Genomic DNA, 15,698 nt, shown 5'->3' with positions numbered 1-15,698 from the left:
TTTCGTGCCTCTGGCCTCTAGAAGAAAGACACCCTAGTATCAGCTCTATAACACAGTGCACATATCCTGCTAGTGCAGTGCATTCATTTCTGTGATTCCTAACCTTTAATGGCATCCATTGTAAGAGCATCTTTCCCACTGCAAGATTCAATATTATTATTATTATTAACCCAGTTCAAATCTACACAAACATTGTTTGTCTTTTTATTACTTTCTTGTCTTCACAGATCATCATGTTGAATATTGCAATTTATGTCACCAAAAGAAAATGCAGTTTATAGTTGTCTACACAGATGAAAACCCCTTTTTAGGGCTCGCGCCTGCGTTGCAGTGCGCAGCAGTGCACGCGCAGCGATGCCTTTTGTATGGGGTTCTGAAAGCTGCTCACACACTTGTGCGTGTGATTTTGCTTTGCGCTGCTCTATTGGCTTTCGCATGCTTTTTTGTAAAAAAGCCAGCACACAATTGGGCAAAGGAGGGCGCATGTCCCATCTTTGCTCTGCCCATTCCCGTTGGTGGCTACCACGCGCAGCAGCACGCGTTTGCCTCGCTCCCTAGCCCCCGCTCCTCTGTGGTGCGCACGCACCACCGGTTCTATTTTGCTCACACTCTTCCTCGTGAGAATTGTCAGCAAGTGCAACTATCGACGGCCGTTTCCTTCCTCAAGACTGTGAAGTTGGCCACAGGCAGCACCCAGGCCCTGATTGGCAGCAAGGCGCCACAAGGCCAGTCCTTAGGTGCTGTCTCCCAGACCGTCATGTAAAGTAACCACTTAAAATGTTGGTCCGTTTATATTCCGAAGACATTTTTACTGAGCTTTTATGATACTAAGAGATGCTAAGACATCAGGAAGAAGGCTGTAAGGAATCTGGTGAATACAATGTTCTGTCTGAGCCTGGTCAGCGCGCCATACGTGCTTGAAAGTTCTCAGAGATATAAGGCGTTGGGTCCGAATGTGCTTTTTTTAGACGCTCACAATGCAGCATTGTGGAAAGCAGCAGCCAATGAAATCGGCTATTGTTCCATGATTTTTGGTTCGGCAGTTGAATGCTAATGAGCTCTCTTAATATTGGCTTGCTTTTCTTGGACCGGAGAGAAAGGGGCAGCTCCTGTGTTTTTTGTGTCATGAGTTCGCTGGTACTTTATGTGGGACAAACAGCCGCCTTTGTCCTTTGCTTACCATAGTCCTAAACGTTTGGGCGGAAGAAACTAACGACTGTGAATCACCCCTTTGATTATATAAAAAAATGTGCACAGGATTTGCGCGCAACATGCCTAGCTTTAAGATCTCGGTGTCCTCTTTGGGCTGCCCTGGACCCTCACTTGAAGCGGAAATAAATGCGAAACACTCTTCAAAAGTCACCATGAATGGTTCCACCAGAGGGGATTTTTTGTTTTTTCGGATATGGTCTTTTTGGGAAATGTAAAAATGGAACAGGCAATTCGCCCTTTTCCATCCTGATGACATTCCATCCCGCAGCTGTAAAAATAATTATAGTCTGCTGAGCAGCGGGCATGAGGTAAATTCCGATTTGACGTTTTAGGGGATTTCTTTAAGTTGTGTGGTACATATAACCGCACATTTAAGATACTTTTAGAACTACCTTCAGCAACCTCATACCTTTTTTTTTTAATAACCTATTTGTAAAGCGCACCTCGACCAAGGTTTCATGGCGCTATTTCAAGCTGTTCTGAGTTGACTGTTCTGACTTGACTTCAGTGGGGTCGGTTTACTCATGTGCCTGTATGAACAGCCATGTCTTAAGCTGCTTTCTAAATTGAAGCAGATCGGGGCAAGAACGGATCTCCCATGGGAGTGAGTTCCAGAGTTGTGGTGCCAGATATCCGAAGCGACACCCGCCATGCCGCTTTCGTTTGAACTTTGCGCTCACCAGCAGATTTTGATGTTTAGAACGGAGATCACGGGTTGGAATATATCTCAAGATCAGTTCGTTAATAAAAATAGGGCTATAACAATTTAGGGACTTGAATGTAAGACAGGCAGTTTTGAAGGTGGCCCGTTGAAGCAGTGGGAGCCAATGTAGCTTTTTTATCAAGGATCTGGCCGATTGCCACTTAGGCTGCTGATAAATCAGTTGTGCTGCCTGGTTCTGTACAAGCTGGAGCCTCTTGATCTGATAAGAGGGGAGGCCTAGATAGATTGAGTTCGCATAATCTAGATGGGACAAAACTAGGCCGATCACAACTTGTATCAGTGCTACCTGGGTGAGCAAGTGATGTATCTTCTGGATCTTTCGTAGTTGGAAGAAACATTTAGAAACTACTGTACCCACTTGGGTGTTTAAAGACAGATCTCTGTCAATAGTCACCCCCAGGCTTTTTACGGAAGAGGAGGGTTTAGGGAAAGGCCCTAGTTCTGCTGGCCAATAATGAGGGCCCCAGGAGATACGACTATCTCCTATCAGCAGTACCTCCACATTTCCGGGGTTCAGCTTCTGATGGTTATAATCCATCCAATGGCGGATGAACACCATAGTATCCTGAAAGTTGGTAATAGATTCAGTGGAATTATCTATGGTGAAGGAAAGCTGCAGATCGTCTGCGTAGTTAAATGTTGTTACTTTCCTCTGTTTTAAGGCTTCGATCAGGGGGAGTAAATAGATGTTAAACAGATGTGGGGATAAGGAAGAACCCTGGGGAACCCCACATGTGGTATTCAGCCCTGGCGCTGTAAAGTTAGCCAGGCGAACAGCCTGTGTACGGTCTTCCAGAAAGGAGGTGACCCATCTCAAGGCTCTGCCCTGAAAGCCTGCACGTCCGACACGGTCCACCAGGATCTTATGGTCCACTGTGTCGAACGCGGCCGACAGATCTAAAAGAACCAAGGCTTGAGGGGTTCCAATGTCAGCCTCCCTACGGAGCTCGTCCAGGACTGCCAAGATGACCATCTCAGTCGAATGACCTGGACGAAAGCCGGCTTGGTGGGGGTCCAAATGTCCGGACTGTTCTATAAAGGCAAACATGGATTTTGCGACATGTGCCTCCAAAACCTTGGCTAAGTATGGAAGCAAGGAGATGGGGCGGTAATTAGATGGTTCTAATATGTCGGCGCCAAACTTTTTTTATCAGAGGGACCACTGTGGCGTCCTTGAATGATTTTGGGACGCAACCTTGAGTAAGTGATGAGTTTAATAGGGGTAGAGCAGGTTGAAGAATAATGGAAAATACTTCCCTCATTATATGTGGGGGGCAGCAGTCACGGGGGGATCCAGATTTAACTTTGGACATCAAGGAGATGAACGATTCGGCATCGATCGTAGGAAAACTGTCCATAGTACAGGTATTCCTGAAGGAGTCAGGCGGGATCACAGCCTGACACCTTTACAGCCACTTCATGGCGCCAAGCTGCCGCTGAAGAGGTACGGGTTGTGAATGCGTGACGGTGTTTTCTAGTATTTTTAATTCACCCTCGAAGGGTGAGGACATTGATCCCAGGGTGTGCAAGCTTTGTTGGTCCTAATAAGTAGAAGTATTTAGGGACATAAGCTGCCAGCTTGTAGCGCTATAGAGAAATAAGAAGTTTTCTAGCGGTGTGAAGCCCCTCCCGGGCATGTGCGGCTCCATGTGTCTTTGTGCCTGCCCAGTCAGCTCGCTGCTGCTCCCCATGACGGTCGAGAGGGGTGCCAGCTCTGCCCACCGACAATCACTGCCCTGCTCAGTCTGCATCCTCAGTGATAGCACTGCCCTGAAAAGCGCACGCTCTGTGGACAGGTGTGTGAAGCGAACTTTTTCACAACGTTGCCCTGAAGGACACATTTCTTTCATTGGTTAGGAGTTATTGGTGGGAAATTCACTAGTCTTTTGAATGTTACACAATGTTGACTCCTGTGAATCTCTCTAACGTGTAACACTAGCCAGTGACAATATTTTGGCATCTTTTTAAATGTTTTAAACGAAAAAACGATAGCTTGTTGAACTTTTTTTAATGAACCGGATTACATTCCTAGTTTTCACTACTAAGTGACTGACAGTTGTCTGTCATCTTCGGGCATGTGTTGTCAGGGCCTTCTTAACTGATGGCGGTGCCCCTCGGTCTGTCCCTCCACCAGTCGTCGGATGGACAGGTTAGGAAAGGTAGATCTGAATTCTGTCTGATAGGAAGGGCATCTCTTCAGGCCTCTAAAACCTGCTCATTCCACACACAAGGTGTCTGTGATCCCCACGTGTTAGGATGATGGGCAGTTTTAATAATCCATGACTCTCTCACTGGGCTGATGTTAGATTTATTAATTTGTTGTTGAGAGCAGGCACAAGTCGTCCGGTGAGAAATCTGAAACTTGAAGGACTGCTTCTGGTCTGCTATAATCACTGTTTTTAGGTCTTATCCGTCAGAATCTGGTCCACACATACAGAGAACAGACTCAAAACAACCAACTGACAATTGGAGGCAGTAAAGCAGTAGGGAATCACAAGTGCAGTAACTGTTCAATATGCGAAAATTGCATTATTGGCAAAACGCTGACCTATAACAACTACACTATAACTGCAAAAACTTTGAACAATTGCAGAAGCAGCAACCTAGTTTATATAATCCTATGCCCCTGCAAACTAGCTTACGTAGGAGAGACGGGAAGAGAGATAAGGGTGCGTTTATTGGAACACAGGTCTGCACTCAAAACGAACAAAGAGAATGCCCCCATGGTGGATCACTTTAACAAATTACAGCACAAACATACAGACTTCAGATGGTTTGTAATAGAAAAAATTACGACATCCAAAAGAGGAGGCAACCTTGAGATTAAACGCAAAAACAGAGAACAGTGGTATATTTCCACGCTAGACACTGTCAACAGGGGCCTCAATACAAAAGAAGACTGGATGAAAATAGTGTCATAAGCACTCCTAGAGATACTATTGACACCACTGCCTCTTATATCCAACACTAAGTAGACAGAATCACTGTATGCCATGACCATTAAGTGACTAACATAACAACTTAATATCTCTCTTCACCAAAGAATACTCTCTTAATAATGCAGAGAGTTCTGTGACCCCTTGTTAACATTTAAAATCCCCCCCCTTTTAGCTTCCTTTTTAAGGAAAAATAACCTGAGTGATACTACATACTATGCACAATAAAAATAAAATCGAGATAAAATATTCGGTGTTTAGCTAAGAAATGCATCAAAAACATCCGTTTATTCTTGTTTATTTTTGATCAATTTTAATCCGGACCCTTTATGAGGGGATAATTACCCGACTCGAATACAGCTATAAAATTTGATACAATTAGAATCGTAGCGATGGACAGCCAATAAAAGAACACTACAGCTTAACAACAGCTAAATAGAATTGGAAAATGCATACTATGGGCTGTAGCTATTCAACCACAAGACATGTCCTTGTTTACTTAGAATAATAAAGTTCATTCACGAGCAGCCGCTTTCCTTTTAAAAAAACAGACCAAAGCGGGTGAACCCATTAATACAGACCCACCCTTTTAAAATCACGTGACCTCTACACGAGATCAAAATGCGACGTCTAATGGGGCGTGCAAACATTTCCCTACGACAGCGGTGATTGAAAAAACGCCACGAGATTGAGCACCGGGAACGCGAGCCGTGTGCACACACTAGGTAAGGACAGCCATGGAATGGGTGTTCAGACTATAACAAACTAAGCCTCCGTTACCGAGCGGAATTTTTAGTAAAATTCTTTTAATTCTCTTGCATGCAGCCACGCGCATTACCTTACCCGGTTGCTGAACAAGAACCCCAATTAAGGAACAAGAGTGCCGTATCTCGGGTAAGATTAAATACCAGAAGCGGAATGGGTGTTTAGACTATAATATGCCAAGCCCTCTTTTCTAATTTGATTCCTTAGCAAAACTCTCATTACTTTTTCTCGCATGCAGCCTCGTGCATTATTTTACCCGGTAGCCGGACAACAACCCCATTCAGGGAACGAAACCTACTTATTTCGGGTAAGATGAAATACGTGACTTTGATCATAAGATACCTGGGTGATAAGTTAAACTACGCCCTGGGTTTAAGCTGACGTAATGCGCTTTTCTCCGTTTTTGCAGCAAAGAACAGCACCTGAAAATTCTGTGAGACCCATAATTTCAAATAAAGATCGCATTGAGCGACTTGTAAGGTATTTTCGTGTTTAATCTTGTAGAGATTAGAACAATAATCGTTAAATATAAAGGGAATTATAATATGGTTTATTTCTGTTATTAATGCAGGATCGTTTAAAGCCTCCTCCCGATGAAAAATATCTTTTATTGAAAAAAACGAGTGTCATGATAAAAAACATCTTTCAAAATATGAAGGTGAATATAACTCTAATCTAGCACATTAGGAGATAAGTGAATAAGTGCAAGCTTATACCTAATTCAATACCGCTCTAATTCATAGGTGGGGGAGGAAAGAAAAGCCAGGTGATTGTCACGGAAGCTAAACTGAGGATCATTATACATTGGGTGGCCTCTTTACGAAAATAACAATCATTACGGTTAGTGTATTATCGCTGCCAGTGTGCATGATTGACGCATGAATGTGGTATTTCTTACAATAGAACGGGGATAACATGAACCAAAAGGCAAAATGTTTTTTATAGAAAGCAGAAAGAGTGAAGGTCCCTTACAATGTAATTAGGTTTGGTAATTGATGGGCATATGGCTTCAGGTGTAAAGATGTGGGTTTTAACTGGGAACACTTATGTGTAGCTATCCTGCTCTGATGTGTAGCCATTCTGTTTTTGTTTTAAAAAAAAAAAAAAAAAAAAAGGAACCCGTGTGGCAGATGCCAATCTCGCAGGGTTAAATGTTATGGAGGGAGTGTGTAAAAAGAGGATCTAGATATATAGATTTTTTGTCAGCACGACATGTTGTTCTGTGTTTTTGTTACTTTTATCTCTATCATGATTGTAACTGGGTGCATAACCAACTCTGTGTAGGAAATGCTTAGTATCTCGCCTGGGAATTAAGTAAAAAACAAGGCCTCAATATTACTGACAAACCCACAGGGATTATGAACTGTTGTTGTTGTTGTTACCACCCTTATCATGATTCATAAAATGGAGCATAAATACTGGGTGTGTGTAGCCAAAATAGTAATGTCAAAAATAGAAATAAGTGCAAAATGTAAGAGGGTTCTAATAGTTACATTTTATGTTATTTATGCATTAGGTTTTCTATCAACTTGTGGAGAATACGTATACAAACTGTCCTGAGGAAGGAAGCCATTATCATTTTTTAAGCTTCCGAAACGCGTCGACGCCAACTCCAAAGTCATATTCGGCATTGCCAACATTCTAACTGAACTAAAGGAATATTTTTCCTCGTAGTGTTGACAAAAGAGGGCCCGAAATGACAGACTAAAGACAGATACAAGTGTCTCTTTAGATTAATTTTCTCCACGTCCACATTAGGTGGCTTTTTAACTGTGCATTCAATTGTGTTTTTTATGTGTTTTTTTAACTTTGACTTATCGATCAGTGTTGTATATTTTAGAATAAAGTGTATATTTTTTACTATATTTTTCACTGTATTATTAGATCGGGTGGGTTTCCTTTCTGGTGAGTGTTTTCCCGTTCCACAAAAATGAATGGTGTGAATGGTGTTTGAGAGTTGAGCCCTGATTTATGAGCAGGAAATAGTATATCCCACTGGGAAATCTTTTGTTTTACTTTACTTGCCAGTAGTCTGCCTCAAGTGTTCGCTATGGACTGTATAGGTAGAGTACCTTTTGGATCAGTCCGTTCCTTTGTCTTTCTTGTCAGTCTAGTGCTATCTTCTTCTGTGGTTTTACTCATCTTTTCTTGTCCTGCTCTTAGATCATAGTTTCTTTCCTATCATTTTGATTAGATGGCTTGAATTCTTCAGCTGCTTATATTCATGGAACTATGATTTTTTATTTTGCTATTTGGCATGCTATGGGAGTGCATGTCTTTTCGTGATCTCTTCCCGATGTGCTGCTTCCACCTTTTCGTGTTGTCCCCGCCTGTGCTGCTTCCACCTTCACGTGTCCCTCGCCCCCCACCCCTGAAAGGTAGTTGCTTTCCATCCAGCTTGCCCGATGCTTCCTTCACCCCTTATCCTGCTTGGCTTTTTTTTGTCTTTTTAGAACTACTCCACCAGCAAACCCAATATGTCTGGACTGCTACCACCTTTTTGGCTGTGTCAGTGCTTGGTTCGTGTACAACTTCAGTTTTCGGGGGAGCTGTCAGGCATTCGCCAATATAAAAAATGGCAAAAAGCCAAAAGATATTTGGTTAAAAAAAATCACACATTTCCATAGTAGTACCTGGCACTTTTCCTCCCTTTCACTATTCCTATCCCTCATCTCTTCCTCTACCTCTCCCTGTATTCCTCTTCCACTCTCTCCCATCATCTTGCTCCCTCCCTTGCTCCCTATTTATATGTCCACTTTTTAAATACAAATTAACATTCCGGTTAAAAAACAAACATTTGCAATGCAATAGGTCTTGCATTCCTAAAAGTTAGAGCTATTAGTGTTGCATTATTACTTGCAACGCCAAAAGCTCAATTTTCTACTAATGGCCTATTGTATTGCAAATGCTTGTTAATAGAGGTTCTGAAGGGTGGAAAATTGCTGACTTTCCTTTTTTGATAGGCAACATAATCTGATTGCCTAAAATAATACACCTTGTACAGCTGACTTTTTCTATTTGACATAGCATGATTTTAGGTCTGATGTGCATGGTGCAGTGTGTACTTACTTTAATCGACTTTGGGTCAGCCTCCTACAGTCATTGGCTTCTTTGCTCCAGATTGTTCATAAACTGGCACAAACCACTGTGAATCTAATTTTACGGCCTGGTTTATACTTTGGAGATATTTACTGTTAAGATCTGGTACCATTGATGTGAGTCTTCCTTACATTTTTTGCTGTTGCCTCCTCTGTTTTTGATATGTTTTTGCTGGTTAGATGCTTTGGGCACGGTGCCACTGCTATTCAGTGCCACAGTGCAAGTGCTCCCTATTGTAAATTATTGTAATGGATTAGTGACTACATGATTGACTTATCTGATTTACTTGTCAGAACTTAGTACAGTGCACCATGTGTGCCCAGGGCCTGTAGATCAAATGCTGCTAGTGGGCTTGCAGCACTGATTGTGCCACCCACAGAAGCAGCTTGTAAAGTGTGTCTCGGGCCTGCCATTGCAGAGCCTGTGTGCAGTCTAGTACTGCCATGTCGACTTGGTAAGTGCACCCACTTACTAGTCCCTGAACCTTCCCTTTTCTACGTGTTATCCATCCCCAAGGTAGGCCCTAGGGCAGGGTGCATTGTACGTGAAAGGTAGGACATGCCCTGATGTGTGTAGCATGGCCTGATAGTGAATTACAGCCAATTTCGTTTTTCACTATTGCAAGGCTACCTGTCCTCATAGGACAGAATGGGCAGTTTGATTACAACATTTTAAAATCCTAACTGACCCAGGGAACATGGTAGAAAAACAAATTTAGTATGCCTGTAAACTCAGAATGATGAAATACATCTTTTAGTAAAGTTGGTTTTAACATTCTGTGTTTGAAAATACTACTTTTTAGAAAGTAGGTATTTTCTTGCCTAAACCATCCAGGAGGCAGGGTGAGTCAGCACAAGGCTGAATAGACCTATTTGTATTGGGAGTGGTGGGAGGAGTAGCACCTGGGCCTGAATAGGGCTGTGCCTGCCTTCCACAACGCTGGTTTCACCTCCTGTGGTGCGTCTGATGACCTTGGCCCACACTGACAAAGGAAGACGTTGTGCACTGGCAGAATGCACCAGAACTGGTTTGGACTAGGTACAGACACTCGGTGCCTTCAGAGACAAAGGATTTGTGTGTATAAAAAGGGGGGGGGCTAGACCCCAGAACTTTAGATCACTTCTGGACAATAAGAAGGACCTTTTGCCAAGGAGAAGAACCAGAGAATCTGCATGAGTCTTTGACTTCCCCTGTGCCAGTGTGTTGCTTTCTGGGGTTGGCCTGCAGTGGATTCTTTATTGCCAAGGAAAGGAGAAAGACTTTTATTTGCAACGTTCATCATCTTGAAGAAGAATCTCCAAGGGCTTGAACTGGGCTTGCCTCCTGCTGAAGTCTCAGGGATACAAGACTTCACCACCAGCTCCCCCCTGAATTTCCTTGCTGGGAATTCTGTCTGCAGAAGCCTGCGTATTGTTGGGAGCTGGAAGCGCGACTCAACAAGAAGAAGCGTGTCGCATCCGCAGCTGTCGCCGTCGCATCATCGGAGAAGTAAGTCACCACCGCAAGGGTTGCCATTGCATCACTGGAGAAGCGTGTCGTTACCACATGGGTCGCCATCGCTTCACCGGAGAAGCGTGTCGCAGGGTCTGTCACAGCTCCAAAGTTAGAGTCGCTGCACGGCTATCGGGCGTGCACGCATCGCCTTCATGTTGTTGCATCGCATCAAAGACGCCATCTTGTCGCATTGCACCGGATCGTCGCATCTCATCGAGGCGCAATCTTGTCGCATCGCAGCCAGGCCGCACCACGAGTTTGTCGCATCACCTCTTCTCTGGTAAGGAACAGACACATCGCCTACTTTGCGCAAGCACTGAGGAATAGACGCATCGCCTCCGCCGAAGCAAGGAACCGACACATCGTTCTCCCTGCGAACCTTTTATTTATCTTGCGTGACGCATCCTAAGGTACTTTGAGAGAAACGTGTTCCATTTACCATCATCTTTGAACTAAGCTATTTCTACCATCTTAAAGTCATTTTCTTAATACTGTATTGTGGATTTTTGTTGTTTGTGTCTTGTGTTAAGTCTATATAAAGAATACTTATTTTCGCTGTATTACTGTATGTGTTCACAAATGCTTTACACACTGCCTCTGAGATAAGCCTTCCTGCTCGTGCCAAGCTACCACAGGGTTGAGCAGGGGTTATTTAGGAGTGTAGCCCTCTTACTCTGACTAGGAGCAAGGGTCCCTATTTGGACAATGGTGCAAGCCATTGCCAACTAGAGACTCCCAGTTCTAACATTTATTCTCTCCATTAGAGTGGCGGAGGACATTACATCTACCACACTAACACGCAGAGGGCCACCATATCAAGAAAGCACCACTTGCCCACCTGTAATCTCAGGACCTTCAGAGTAACCACAGTCACAGCGTTCCTCTGAAGTTACCAAAAGTTTGTAAAATAGCCATCATCGATTTTGACGCCCATCCATTGAAGTTGTTTTCAAGAACAAGCTCCCAAAATGGGAGTTTGGTTTTGAAAACAAATAACTAATGGCCCCTACACCCACAGTTTTTCCTGAGGTGGGGGGGGGGGGGTCATTATTTGTATATATCTTTTTTTTTAACATTTTATTGGGAAATTAGATGGGTTACACAGCTCCATGCCTACCACCAGTCATGTGGCCGCCAGCGCTTCAAAACAAAATGAATCATCAGTAGCATCAGAAGATTAGTACGAAATTTCTAACACAGCAAGCCGCCTACAACCTCTCAGGGCCGGCCGCGTCTCAACATTTAAGCATCTTTGAAGTATACATGTGCATGATGTAATCCATAACAAAGTGAAAAAGGTGCAGTAGGCACAGTGGTTCTCTTGTGAGCTCGGGCCAAAGATCAGCAATCAACAAGTAGTCGCTAAAAACGCATTACACAATAATTCTCATATCATTGCATATGTAAGTATACTGTAAGGCAAACATGAGAATGCGAAAAAGATGTAAGGGGGCGGCCAGGGGGTTCCTTCTCTTGATATGGTCCCCGAGGGAGAAGCAGGACATTGAGAGTGTCGGTCAGGAAGTAACTTGTAGGAAGACCACTCTAATAGCTTAGTGTTACAGAGAGACAGCTCTTATACTTGAGTATTAGCAATAGGTTGGTCGTTTGCCTCAGCGCAGGACTGCAGATAAGCTGCAAATAGCGCCCATATGTCTCTGGGTCGAGAATTGGCAGGGAGAAGGTCTGCATAAAGGGTGAGGTGATCTTGGCAGTGTATCATGTCTGCAAGCCAGTCCTTAAATTTTGGTGCTCTTCCCCTTCCCCATCTGCAGGCAATACGGCGCTTGGCCACCACCAGAGCTAGAGCTACGAATCTGCGATGCGCTGTGGAGACATGCTGAACATAACTTAGTAATGGGGTAGCCTCAAGGTTTGCATTGATTATCTGGGTAAGGGATGCAAAGACTTGTGTCCAGTACTCTGCGATAGTGGGGCATTCCCAGGCTAAATGTAAGAAATCAGCCTGGGCGCGCGGCTTCTATCGCAATAGTCAGTGTCGCGCAGTTGCCGTCTGTGCATGCCAGCAGGGGTACAGTACAATCTGTGTAGATACTTATAATGTATTATCCGAAACCGGCTGCTGGCAGACACTCGTTCAGTTTGTGAGCAGCAGTACTCCCACTGGTCATCTGTTATGGGTGTGCCCAGGTCCGCCTCCCATTTAGTACGAGATGGTGAATCCAGCGTCACAGGTCTAGTGTGTATGGCTCGGTAGATGAGCGAGACCAGTCGCCTGGGTGAGGGTTGTTGTAGTACAGCGTGCAGTGGTGGAAGCGATGGGGGCTCAGCACGAAAGTCAGTGTGAAGCGCCCTCATCCCCTGTTTGAGTCTAAGATACAGAAAGCTATCTAATGGAGTATGTTGTGCATCTTTGAGCAAATCGCTGAAGTCTCTGAACACTCCATTCGTGTACAGGTCCCCCCATAATGGAATGGACAATCAGTGCTGCAGTCTGTAGAAGATTGTCTTTTGTAGTAGTGGCATATCTGGATGGTAGGTCAGAGGAAGTAACGGTGAATAGAGCAGGGGGAGATCGAACATGCACTTTATGCGTTGCCACACTGTAATTGTGGCATTCACAGTGGTCTGTGTGCGTTCCCGAGCATTCAGATTCATATAGACTGCACCTTCTATCGGAATAGGGTGTAGCAACCAATGTGCAGCCGCAACTTGTGGCATGTACCTGGGCTGTCTAATCCAGTAATACATGTAATGCGCCTGGGCACAAAGATAGTAAAGTTCAAAATCAGGAATTCCGAACCTACCCGCTGCATAAGGTTTAGCAAGTGTGGACCACTTCAGTCTAGCTCTTTTTCCTCCCCACACCAATCTGCACAGTTCGGACCTGAGGGTTGAAAAGAAATGCCTCCCAGGATAGTGGGGAATATGCAGGAACAGGTACAATAGTTGTGGTAGAACTACCATTTTGATCAGCGAGGCTCTTCCTGCCATAGAGAGGGGAAGTGTGATCCAACGGTCAATTTTATCCGTGAGGCGTGAGACTGCTACACCGTAATTAAGACGCATGAGTTCGTCCTTGTCTCTGGTGATTTTCATGCCCAAGTAGCGTACGTCTTCGTCACACCATTGCAATGGGTAGTCCAGGGGGAAACGCGCCACTGCCTCCGTGATCGGGAAGAAGCAAGACTTACTCCAGTTTATTTGGATACCCCACAGACGACCAAATGTTACAAATTCTCTAAGTAGGGTATTCAAGTTATGCTGCGGGTCTCTAACATACAAGGTAATATCGTCAGCATACATGGATATTAATATTTGCCTCATGTTAAAGCGGAGGGCCAGATCATTGTGACGTTGTCGTAGGCGAGCAGCCAGAGGTTCAGTGGCCATAGCAAATAAGAGTGGGGACAACGGACATCCCTGGCGCGTGCCCCTGGTAATCAAAAAGGTGTTCGAGATCTGGCCATTGATCAGTATTCTGGCCCCTGGTTGGTGATAAAGTAAGCATATTCATGATATGAATGGGGGGGGGGAGCCCATGCGGTGCATTATCCCAAAGAGGAACGGCCACTCAAGCGAGTCAAAAGCTTTTGTTGCGTCTAGAAAGACTGCTGCTAGGGGTAGCTCAGGGGACACGTTGTGCAACACTGTAAATAAGGTTTTCAGGGTGTGGGAAGTGGATCTGCCAGGGACAAATCCGGACTGATCCGGCAATTTAAGATGTTCCAGCAATAGACTAACTCGATTAGCTAGGAGTTTGGCAAGGATTTTGGCGTCGCAATTGAGGAGCGACAGAGGTCTATAGGACTCGCACAAATGAGCAGGTTTGTCCGGTTTCAACAGGGAGATTATTAGCGCTTCCTTCATAGAGGCAGGCAGTGAACCAACTTCTAGTGATTCTGCATATACTTCTCGGAGAATAGGTGCCATTAAGTCTATATAGGTTTTGTAAAATTCCACAGGTATGCCGTCCATACCTGTGGCCTTCCCGGACTGAAGGCCCATTATGGCATCCCGTACTTCATCTAGTTCGAAGGGAGCGCACAAGAAATTGCGATCCGCGTCACTTAGCCAACCTAGCGCAATATTTCCCAGGTAGGCATCAAAGTCCACATCCACAGCCCCGGAGGTCGTGTATAAAGCTTCATAGTGGTCAGTAAACTCACCGATTATGCTCGCAGTGGCGCGCCCCATCACGACCCTCCACTTCCAATACAAAGCCAGAGTGTCGAGGCCGTCGGATAGTGTTCGCTAGTGCCTTACCGGGGCGCTCCCCTCGCCGTACCGGCGAGCCTGCCAGTATTTCCCCCTAAAGCGCACTTCTCTTTGTGCCTCCTCCATGTACTCATTGAGCAGGGCCCTAAATTTCTACTGCGTTTCACCGTCTGGTGTGCTTCTAAGCTTATCCTCCAGTGCCCGCAGTTCTCGTTCCAGCCTAGACAAGGTGTTCAGGATATTTTTAAGGATTCCTGCCCCCTTGGAGATGCAGTAACCCCTTATGGTAACCATAAAGGCTTCCCAAATTGTCTCCACTGCATCAACAGACCCCTTGTTCCGTTCCAAGAAATCGCGCACCTCTTCGCGCAGTTCCTCCTGAAAGACTATGTCTGAGAGCATGCGTGTGTTGAGTCGCCAAGCGCTGCATGGAGGGCTAAAGTCAGCATATGAAAAGGCCATCAGCACTGGGGCATGGTCCGAATATATTTCCTGGTCAGCTGGTGGGACTGGCAGAGTGCAGTGCCCAGACCCCGAGAGACAAGCCAAAGATCCAGTCGGGCCCAAGTGGCCGCGTGAGCCGTGAAATGTGTGCCTTCCCTGTCTAGTAGGTGCATGTGTCGCCAGGTGTCAACCAATTGATTTTCGTCTATAATGTCTTTCAGCAATAAGCCAGATTTAGTGCGATGGTGCGGACTGGGGTGGGGTCTGTCCAGAGTTGGTGCGTACGTAACATTAAAATCACTTCCCCAAATAATATGCGTAGAGCCTATGCGTCTGATTGCCTCCCAAAGAGAGGAGAAGAACTCAGGGGTATCTACATTAGGGCCGTAACAGCACACTAGTGTGACCTATTCCAGGCCCAATCGGCCCCAGATCATACAGTACCGCCCTTGGTCGTCTCCCATCGGTTCTGTAAGATGAAAGGGGACGTGTTTCTTGATTAATATCGCAGTGCCCCTAGCATAGGAGGAGTACGAGGAAAAGATGCTGTGCGCAGCCCAACGGGAAGCAAAGGTCGTGGGCCTGTGTGGTGCAATATGCGTTTCCTGTAACATTGCTACGTGGGTGTGATGCCTATCAAGGTATGCTAATATCTGTCTTCGTTTCCTAGGGTCCCCAAGTCCCCTTACATTCCATGTAATTACATTGAATTGTGCGTCAGGCTGCCTAGCCATTAGGGTTTAGAATTTGTGTGACAACTGATAAGATGTGCAGTATGACATTCAGATCGAACATTCCGAGTCTAGCAAGAACCACCATGAAATTAAAGCACTCATGTAAATAGA

At 45.0% G+C, this 15,698-nt stretch overlaps 1 protein-coding gene across 1 annotated transcript in view; it reads right to left on the bottom strand.

The window, feature by feature from the left end:
* Positions 1-14,388, bottom strand: part of MBOAT4 (membrane bound ghrelin O-acyltransferase MBOAT4) — a 99,852-nt gene extending 85,464 nt beyond the window's left edge. Inside the window, exon 1 of the mRNA XM_086963674.1 lies at positions 13,936-14,388. Within this exon, the coding sequence (XP_086819800.1) occupies positions 13,936-14,388 (453 nt within the window). The remainder of the gene's footprint in view (positions 1-13,935) is intronic.
* Positions 14,389-15,698: the final 1,310 nt, after the last annotated feature.

This window comes from Lissotriton vulgaris, chromosome 3_1, assembly GCF_964263255.1.
Source record: "Lissotriton vulgaris chromosome 3_1, aLisVul1.2, whole genome shotgun sequence".
Taxonomy (NCBI): domain Eukaryota; kingdom Metazoa; phylum Chordata; class Amphibia; order Caudata; family Salamandridae; genus Lissotriton; species Lissotriton vulgaris.
This window is presented reverse-complemented; position numbering and strand designations above follow the sequence as displayed.